The sequence below is a fragment of the Sorex araneus genome, chromosome 3 (genome assembly GCF_027595985.1).
Source record: "Sorex araneus isolate mSorAra2 chromosome 3, mSorAra2.pri, whole genome shotgun sequence".
Taxonomy (NCBI): Eukaryota; Metazoa; Chordata; class Mammalia; order Eulipotyphla; family Soricidae; genus Sorex; species Sorex araneus.
The window spans coordinates 194,210,891-194,221,041 of NC_073304.1; the positions used below are offsets into that span (position 1 = coordinate 194,210,891).

A 10,151-nucleotide genomic window follows, 5' to 3' on the forward strand; every position below is an offset into this window, starting at 1 on the left:
AGGCCTTAAAGATCTCTGGAAATCCTAGAAAAGGGCATACAGTGGGTAGGGCATTTGATTTGCATGATGCTGATACGGGTTCGATTCCCAGTATCCCATATGGTCCTCCAAGCACCTCCAGGAGTGATTTCCTGAGTGCAACGGGTAACCTCTGAGTATCGCCAGTCCAAAAAAACAAATGAACAAGCAAAAAAGAAAACCCTATAATAAGCAGGTGAGTATAATTCTTGTATCAATAAACTCCTCACTCTCATTCTTAAATATACCCCAATGGCCAATGGGTCCAACAGAACATTTGAGGAAAGTTGCCACAGACATGAAAGTCAACCAAATCAGCCAAAAGAGGCTGGAAACACAGAGGGAACAGGTCAGTTTAGGGGACTGGGAGAGAGAGCACAATGGGTATGGCACTTGCCTTGCATGCAGCCAACCTGGGTTCAATCCCTGGGACCCCATTTGGCCCCCCAAGCCCTATCAGGAGTGATCCATGACACAGAGCCAAGAGCAAGCCCTGAGCACTACTGAGTATAGTCCCCAAACCAAAATTAATCAATTAATTTTGATTAATTTATTAATCAATTAATGAAGGCTGAAATGATGGTACCATGGACAGGGCATTTGCCTTGCATGTGGCTGACCGAGTTTGGTCCTAAGCACCCCTTAGGGTCCCCCAAGCCTGCCAAGAATGATCCTGGAGCACAGAGTCAAGAGTAAATCTTGAGCACTACCAGGTGTGGACTCCTCTCAAAAAACAAAACAAAAAAAAAACCTAAATAAAATAAAATACATTTAGGGATAGAGATAGCTCAACAGCTAAGCTTATGCTTTGCATGCAGGAGCTCTGGGTTCAATCCCAACACCGCTAGGATAACCCCCCAAACAGGAAACCAGAAATAGCCCCCCAGCAGCACCACCACTTATGGCCAAAAAAACCAAGTAACTGAAGCATTTAGGGAGTCAGAGAGATGGCTAAATGAAATGACGTATATGTTTGTCCATTGAGTACCACCATGTATGCCAGCCCCTTAAAAATAAAAATAGGGCTGAAGAGATAGTACAGAGATTACCTTGATTCAGTCCTAGTAAATGGTCCCCTGACTACCACCAGAAATAACCCCTGAAAACTGCCAGAGCATGGCCCAACCCCCTCCCTGACGCCCCCCCAAAAAAAAAGAAATCTGACATTTAAAATAATATAAGAGGCTGGGAAGCCAGCTCAGATATCAAGGGCACACAATACTGTACGCAGAAGAACTCAAGTCGGATCCCCAGAGCACCATTTGAGGGTGATCCCTGAGCACAGAGCTGCAAGTAGCCCCTGAGCACCACCAGGTATGGCTTTTATGGTTCAAAAGCCATAAAGTATGGCATTTAAAATGAAAACTGGACAAAATTAACTGTACATTAGACATTACAACAAACAGGAGTTGTGGGGGCTCCCAAGCACTGCTCAGGAGGCCTTGAGCACCACCAGGTGAGGCCCTTCAACTGCCCCCCACCCCCATGGCAAGGCCTGAGCAGCATGACAGAGAAACTGGCACTGACCCATCTGGTCCAGGAGACCAAAAACTGCTGGAAGAGGGTCCTCTGAGCAGAGTTTGGGAGGTCCCCAGATCTAATAAAAAGGTTTAGTGTACATACATTCTTAATGTAAACTGTGTTGGCTCTTCTCCACTTTTAAAAATACACTGGGAGTGGAAAAAGTAAAAGGGACCAAGGAAACCTCACGAGGGGCTGAGGCTGGGTTCAGTCCCAGGTACCACATGCCCTACATGCTACAAGTAGTGCTGAGCACAGCGACAGTTCTGGGCCACTCACAAAAATAAAACTCAGGGGCTGGAGCAATAGCACAGCGGGTAGGGTGTTTGCCTTGCATGCGGCCGACCTGGGTTCGATTCCAAGCATCCCATATGGTCCCCTGAGCACCGCCAGAAGCAATTCCTAAGTGCAAAGCCAGGAGGTAACCCCTGTGCATTGCTGGGTGTGACCCAAAAAGCAAAAATAAATACATAAATAAATAAATAAAACTCAAAGTACACTTGGCCCTGGGGCCCTCTGAGGTGGAGATGCCAGCGGTGTCCCACAGAGGCAGGGCACACCCCTCAGTCTTTGCCCACGATGGGTGGGTGCTGACCTGGGATTCTGGGAGCTGGGGGGAGGTTGCAGAACACCACAGAGCTGAGGCTGGTGCAGGAGTTCAGGAGGCGGCCTTCCTTCCCAGGGGGGCTGCAGCTGAGCCAGCCTCGCCTCCCTCAAGCCTGCCCCAGATGCCCAGAGCCACTAACAAGGCCCTGAGGGAGCCTGCAGACACAGCCTGGCCCGGGGCTGCCCCCCCTTCCCCGTCAGGTGCTGCTCCAGGCCTCGTTGAGAAGCTGGCACTGCCTGCGCGTGAGGTGCCACCCCACCTCCATCTCCACTGCTGCACTCCTGAGAGCCTCCCCCCACCAGTACCCAGGCACTGCTGTCTCCCATGTACACACAAACCCCACAATAGCTCCCCACCTTTCTGCTGAGGAAGAGGTCCTCAGGTGAATTCACCCCACCCCTCAAAGGAGGCCTGCAGCTGTGTTACCCCCCACCCGACCCTCGCCACCAGAAAGGCCTCATCCAGAGGCCGGAGCAATAGTACAGCAGGTAGGGCGTTTGCCTTGCACTTGGCAGACCCAGGTTTGATCCCCGGGATCCCATATGGTTCCCCCAGCACCGCCAGGAGTAATTTCTTTTTTTATTTTCTTTTTGGGTCACACCTGGTGATGCACAGGGGTTACTCCTGGCTCATGCACTCAGGAATCACTCCTGGCGGTGCTCAGGGGATAAGGGATGCTGGGAATCAACCCAGGTTGGCCGAGTGCAAAGCAAACGCCCTATCCGCTGTGCTATTACTCCAGCCCCCAGGAGTAATTTCTGAGTGCAGAGCCAGGAGGAACCCCTGAGCATCGCTGGGTGTGACCCAAAAAGCAAAAAAAAAAAAAAAAAAAAAAGCCTCATCCAGTCCCGCCCTTGACTGGAGTTACTGGGGATGCAGAGGTGGGCCTTAGGCCAGGGAGATGGCATGGAGGATTGGAGTCGTGCTACATGCAGGAATGCTGCATTTGATTCCTGATACTGCATGCGCCCCTGACCCCCCCTGCCCACCACTGGAGCACCACACCTGCCCCAAGCACCTTCAGGAGTCCCTCCCCTACAAGAGGAGACAGCACAGAGGGCGGGAGTGTATGCCTTGAAGGAAGACGCTCTGGGTCTGATCTCTGGCACCACAAGGGCTCCCAGGGCCACCAAGCATGGCTCTGGTGGTCCCAGCACCGCTGGTAGTGCAGTAGGGGCCTAACTGAATCTTGCCAACAGGGATCCTGGACCCCCTCAACACAGCCTAGGAGTCCCCATCTCCAAACAGCACAGCACCACCCGAACCTGTTGGATTTAGGAGTTAGGTATCCCTGAGCAGAGCCTCCCTGCTTCCACTCAGGAGTGTGGACACAGAGACACACCGACACACAGGTCTAAGGACACACGTTTGAGCTACTTTTTGTTGGGGTTTTGGACCAAGTCTGCTGGGGCTTCAGGGAAGGGACTCGTTCTTCCCAGCAGTGCTCCCAGGACCAAGCAGTGCTGGGATCATCGAACCCCTCCCCCCAGACCTCCTGAATGTAAGGTGTGCACGCAGTATACCTCTGCACCATCTCTGGGGCCACACTCAGGATCTGTGCTCTGTGCACATGTGCGTACAGAGCTGCCCTCCAGCTCTGGAGGCGCCTCCTCTCGTGTAAGACACGCAGCTGTGGGCAGCATCCATGCATAGCTGGGCCTTTGTCAAACTTGCTCAGCGGCAACAGAGTCCTTGAGTTGAGGGAAATCTTAGCCATATTTAGATTAAACCCAGCACTGAGGGCCAGTCCGCATCCTCTCCCCTTCCCCGCCCTCCCGCAGTGCAAGAGCGGAGCTGGGAGCCCAACTGTCTGCCTGTGGTCAGGGTGGAGGCAGGGCCAGGGCGGCTGTATACAGCCTTCAGCTGAGCTGGGCAGTTAGGGCTGCCTAGATGCCTCTCCGTCCTCCCCACCTTCCATCGCACCCCACAGGTCCTCTTCCTCCTCCCAAAACATACGGATTTTTTTTTTTTGCCATGTTGAAGTGCTCAGGGTTTACTTCTGGCTTTGCCCTCAAGGATCACTCCTGGCAGAGCTTGGGGATCACATGGGGTGCTAGGGATCGAACCCGGGTCGGCTACACGCAAGGCAAGTGGCTTACCCACTGTACTGTGGCTCTGGCCCCAACATCAACTTTTGGTGTCTGGGGTCTGTGGTTCCTTGTTCTGAACTTCCCAAATCACCAACTGTGATGCTATCCCCTCACCTTAGGGGGCAGGTTGTGTGTGTCACACGTGGCCCTCCAGTTCCTGGACACATCCCATATCCTGGGTGGCCAGGCTGTGACTCCCTCTCTCCTGCCTCTAGGTCAAAAGGATAAAGGGGAAGCGGGAGGGAGGCGGAGGCAAAGCAGCCCCAGGAAGGAAGAAGCTGTTTCCTTGGAAGCAGAGCAGCGCCCAGAATGCCTCCTGCTGGAGCCCAGCCTGCACCCCGGCTCTCCCCGGAGACTCCTACCCTCTACTCATACACTCGGGGAGCCTTGGGATGTGGGACTCCAGAGCCGGGGTGCAGCTGCCAGCCAGGTGAGGACTGGCACAGCCCTGACTGCGCCCAACCTGCAGGGCACCTGGCAGCCCTCCTCCTGGTGAGCAGCGCTGAGCGGGGAGTCTTTAACAAAATGCGCCCACCGAGCACCTCCTGTCTCCATCATGCCCCACTTCCAGCCCTGCAAAAGCTCCTGGGGGTTGCGCCAAGCCCCTGCCCCCGCTGTGAGGCCAGTCCTGGGAGATGCACACTGCCATGCCTGCCCGTGGGAGGGCCTCTGTGGGGCTTTCCTGGAGTGAAGAGGCGGCGGCTATGCCAAGAGCAGAGAAACCCAGCTGCTACGTGAGGACGGCAGCCTGGCCACCTTCTGGGACAGCAATGCCAGAAGGACTTGAGGTTGGGGTGCTCCACCCCACCCGCCACACCCCCCCACCCTGGGGCTTGGGATGTTCAGGATTTATTGGAGTTTCATTATGATGTCAGGCAGCTGCTCCAAAGTCCATCCTGTGCAAAAAGGGGTTGGGTTGGGCCTCAGGGAGCCCGACACCCGCAGGACTGAGAATGCGTGTGGGGGACAGGGGTGCTGGGAGTTAGGGATGGAACCAGGCCTCAACTCTCATCCACAGGAAAGGCACGGACTCCACTGAGGCACATTCTGAGGTCCCAGGTGCACTTTTGTTCTTTTTTTTTTTAGTGCTCCACAGGCCACTCCCGGCTCTGTGCTCAAGGAGTGCACTTTTGGTGGGGTTTGGCGGGGTTTGGCGGGGGCAGGGGAGCAGAAAGGGGTTGAGGTTTTATTTGTGGGGGAGTTGTTTTGGGGCCCAATCTAGCAGTGCTCAGGCTCTTACTCTTGGCTCAGGTCCTGATGGTACTCAGGGACCATATATGGTTCTGGGGATCAAATCCTGGTTGGCTGCATACAAGGCAAGCGCTCTACCCACTGTACTATCTCACTTTTGAATGCAGTGTGAGTCCTGGCATGAAGTCCAGCCAGGAGCCTCTCCACCCCCAGCCTAAGGGGCAGCCCAGGAAGGAGGCACTTGGTTCTCCTCTGCAGCTGAACGAAGGTTCACCTGGGCAGGCGCCCTAGCTGGCTTGGTGAGGTAGAGGGGGAGAATCTATTGCACTGGGAGGCTGGTGGAGGCACCTGGTGCCTGGCTTCCATGACAGTGTGATGGAAGGGTGGAGATGCACACGCAGAGACCCCCAAATACGCTTTCCTGCAGCAGGTTCCAGTGCCCGCCTCACCCCACAAGATGGCTACTGGCCTGAGGCCTGTCAATCGGGTTGGGGGGGGGGGCGCTGGGAGAAAGAGCTTTTCCTTCTAGACCATTTTTGCCTCTCTCCAACTTCTGCAATAGAGTCCTCCAGCCCACCTGGGCAAGTGGGGTCTCCTTCTGGAGAGCCAGCCACTGGCCTTCACTGAGACCCCCTCTCCCTTTTGGAAGTTCTCTGGACACTGCCAGCTGTAAGCCCTGTCGAGTTGTCTTTTGCCCTGGGAAGAAAAACAGTGAGGAGTCAGGCGGGCTGGGCTGTCCATGTCTCGGCGCCTGTGTCTAACTGTCCTTTAGCAGCAGCTGGGTGTGGGTCCCCCCTAGGGGAGCTGCCCACGGTGTCTCCTGTGACCCACACTCTGAGATGGTCCCTATCCCCAGCATCCCAGGCTGCGGGCACTTTCCTTCAGAGGGATAAGCAGAGACTCTGTCTGTAGAGCCACTTGGAGGGTTCGGGGATAAGTAGTGGCAGAAAGGAAGTTAGCACTGTCACCAGTCCAGTGGTTTAAGTCACCTGAAGATCTCCTGGGTCTGTCATGCAGAGCTGAATGCCAGGTTGGCTCGTGGGCCCAGGAGTGCCCTTCATAGTCCTGCCCTAGCTCTGAGTCTCCTGAAGCACAGGCTCCCCAGAGTGAACTTCCTCGGACTCGGGAAGTGGCCCTCCAAAGGGGGACACTCATGCCCATAACGTCGGGTCTCAGAACTTAAACCACGTCGGGGGTGCATTCTCCAGCTGGCAGCTGTGGGCACAGCCAAAGAAGGGCTTGCCCTGGAGGGAACAGGCAGGCCAGAAGTACCTACCTGTGGCCTGGTAGATGGGCAGAGCTGGGAAGTCTGCTGTCCAGTGCCCGCCTTGGTCCTAAGAACGGCGCGAGAAACCTCCTCCCTTTAGCGTCCTGGCGGCGACCACCAGCTGCCCCACCCGTTCACACAGGCTAGCAGAACCGCCCGTCCTTCCTGGGCGCCCAAAAGCCGCGCCCCAGCACCAGAGGGCAGGAGAGCGCCTTCAGCACCTGGACAAGGCCCTTTGGGGCTTCCTCTAAGGGGAAGTCTCTTTCGCCGGCTCCTGAGTGGGTGCTGGGCCGGGAGGGACCCCGGAACCCTGCCCTGCAGGAACAAACAGACGAAGCACTCGCCGCCGTAATAGGGGTCATTGGGATGCCTAGGAGGGTCTCAGCTCTGATCCCTGACCTGTCACCACCCCCTCGGCAGGCCTTGCCCCTCCCTTGGCCCCCCGCAGCACCCACCACCCCCGGCACACATTCCCACGGCAGCTCCGGGTGTGAGGCGGACTCTCCCACCGCACCGAGCCTTCACTGGCTGGCGGCGGAGGGGGCGCCGTGTTCCTGGCCACCATTTGGGGGGTCCGGGAACACGTGTAGGCCGCCCGTCCGGCCCGAAGGGCACGGGCAGGGGCGCTCCCATCACCCCCTCTCGGTCCCCAAACACAAAAGCCGCGGCGGCGAACAAAGAAGCGCTGCAAACTCGTCGAGAGGCGGGACAGCCCGCGCCGCTCCCCCTCCCCACGCCGGCCGGGCGTTCGGGGCTGCGGGGGGCCGCGCGGTGCCCCGACGGCTGCTTACCTGGCCCTCGCGGACCTCCTTCTCCAGCTCGCGGTGGCGGTTGTGCCACACGAGGTAGTGCAGCGGGTACTTGCCCTCGGGCCCCTTCCTGGCGGAGGCGTTGGCGGGGATCATCGCCCGCTCCTCATGCCGGGGCCGCGGCGCCCGGCCGGGGAGGAGGGACGGCGCCGCAGCCGGGGCCCGGGGCCGGGGGGCAGGGGGTCGGCGCTGTCTGCTCTCAGGGCTGCGGCGCGGGCATGTGCGAGCGGCGCCGGCGGGCGGGGGCGGCGCGCCCGGCGCGGGGCGGGCGGCGCGGGCCGCGGGCGTCCTCGCGAGGCGGCGGCGGGCGGCGCGGCGCGGCCCCCACCCGCCCGGGGAGGGAGCCCGCACTCGGCAGCGCGGCGCGGCCTCGCCTCCCACACCCCCGCACACAAAGACGCCGCCCGGCCGAGGGAGCGAGCGCCCGCAGTGGGCGCGGGGGCGCACGGGGCGCGGGCCCCGGGGACGCCGCCGCCGCGGCAGGGACGCGCGCCCGCCGCCCCCGACTCCCCGCAGCCGCATAGCCCGGCCCTCAGCCCGAGCGGCCGGCTAGGGATGCGGGCCAGGGGGCCGGAGGGGGCGGTGGGAATCGGGAGCCCCGGGCAGAGCCTGTTACAGCTGAGCCCTGCGGCATCATGGGGCTTGTAGTCCGCCTCGTAGAACCCGGGGTGGCGGAGAAAGCCCCCCTCCCTCCGTCCCCTGGAACCCAGGAGAGCGTCTGGGAGGCGTCAGACCTGATTGTAAAGGTTTCGGGGTCCTGAGGCCGGGTGGGCTAGGACGCAACTCCACCTGCTGGCATTTTGCCTTTTACAGGAGACTTCGCCCCAACATTAGGGGGTGCGGAAGGTGGCCTTCAAGATTGAGTTTGGCTTCAGATTCCCAGAAAAGAGGGACTGAGAAAGGTGTGGAGTATTAGTACCTTTGGCACAACCAGGGATCTAGCACCTGAACTATATGAGGAGCCTCCATGCCCTTTCCGAAAATGAATTTTAAGCTCTAAAGAGTATCCACCCAGGCCGGGAAATATTCACCCCAGACACCTCTGCAAGGACAGCGGGAGTGGACTGCGGTGAAAAAGCAGCAGGTGGCAGCTCCCCAGGTCCCCCAGTCCCCCGGTCCATAAACTCTGAATAACTCCAGGGTAGAAGTCTTTCTAGAAAGATTCTTGGAGATGCTGTGATAAAAAACGGACTTCTGTGGGCACTCATTCTCAGAGCTCGCAGGACTTAGAGTGTTGGCTCCGTCCCACCGGGAGAATGTTTAAGATCCCAGAGTTCGAATTTTGAGTTCGAATTTATCCTCACTAACATTCAGACTTTGAGCAAATCGCTTAATTTTTCCGGTTTGTTCGACCACTCACTTCCAAACTGAGCTACTGGGTACTACTTCCAGGGACGACCTAAGAATGATAAGTGCCGTGGGAACGGCGCGTCCCTTCCCCTCCAGCTGAGACAGGTGGCAGGACCGGGCGCAGTGCCTGCTGGAGCCCACCTTCCCAGGAGACCGGAGAAGGGATTCCACACAGTCCGACTCAAAACAATCCAAGAAGTGTTTGTGTGGGAGGTGCTAGCAAAAGCTTGCAAACTCTCCCCGCCTCCCTCAGGTTCCCTGACGAGTTCTTTTCTCCCTCCTGCACACCTAGCGGTGCCAGGCCCCGGCGGGAAAGGAGGAGGGAGGAGTGGGCTGACTCGCCCCTCTCTATAGCCTGGGAGGAGCCCGCGGGCGTCTGCGGCCGCAGCGGACCGCTGCCCACCTCAGCCACGAGGGGTCAGCAAAGCGTCGCGCTGCAGCCGGAGTTGGGGAGGGGGCTGGCGCGGGGAAGAACCGGCTAGGAGTGGCCAGGAGACCGCCAGTACATTTCCTCATTAAATTGTTTTTAGGATCTCGTGTGTGATTTCTCTGTAGCAGGCCTGCTTCCTGGGCTGGCGATACCACCAAAGGGAAATCTTGAAATCCGTTTTATCCTTAACCCCAGATTCAGATCCAGGAGCCCGGCTGCCGCTGGGCTGGGCTGGGGGGCTTCAGGAAGAAAGTTTGGAAAATGGATCCGTGCTTGGGTCACTTCCAGACAATCCCGGAGCCAATCAGGAAGTGAGCCTGGGGGAGGGGGGTGGGGTCTGGCGCGGGTGTGTGTGTGTGTGTGTGTGTGTATGTAAATCATTCTTGTGTGTGTGTGTAAATCATTCTTTCCCTACAGAGTAGGAGGTGTCAGCCAGTTCATGGGGGACGGAACCCCGAAGCAGCTTTCCCTGCTGACCCACAGAAACTCAACCCAGGTCGCCCTCCCTCTGGCCTGCGCGCTGCAGCTGCCACGTGCTCGAGATGCGCCCACACAGCAGAGAAACAAAGACAGCCAAGCAATGGGGCTGCCAGCAGACGCCTCGACGTTTAATAAACGAAATTCCATAGCTGGGGGTGAACGGATGGCCGCCATCCCGGGCTGCACACCGGGCACTGGAGGCCAGCCATCTCCTCCTCTTACCCAGGTTGGGGCCACCAGGGCCATGGACAGGCTGGATAGGCTGGAGTGGTGCTGCAGTGGGATGAGAGGAAGCAGTGATTTCCCGGCCCACCCTCCAGTCCCCAGCCAGACATCTTTGCTCATAGAGGTGGGTGCGGGGGTGGGGGGATGGCAGGAGACACAGCCG

At 58.3% G+C, this 10,151-nt stretch overlaps 1 protein-coding gene across 3 annotated transcripts in view; it reads right to left on the reverse strand.

Annotated features, from left to right (window-relative positions):
- Positions 1 to 7,753, reverse strand: part of ANKRD13B (ankyrin repeat domain 13B) — a 30,140-nt gene extending 22,387 nt beyond the window's left edge. For 2 of the 3 annotated variants that reach the window (XM_055130565.1, XM_055130564.1), the window contains exon 1: positions 7,486 to 7,753. In XM_055130565.1, the coding sequence (XP_054986540.1) occupies positions 7,486 to 7,599 (114 nt within the window). In that variant the 5' untranslated portion in view covers positions 7,600 to 7,753. The remainder of the gene's footprint in view (positions 1 to 7,485) is intronic. The other variant, XM_004605004.2, reaches the window with a different exon arrangement.
- Positions 7,754 to 10,151: the final 2,398 nt, after the last annotated feature.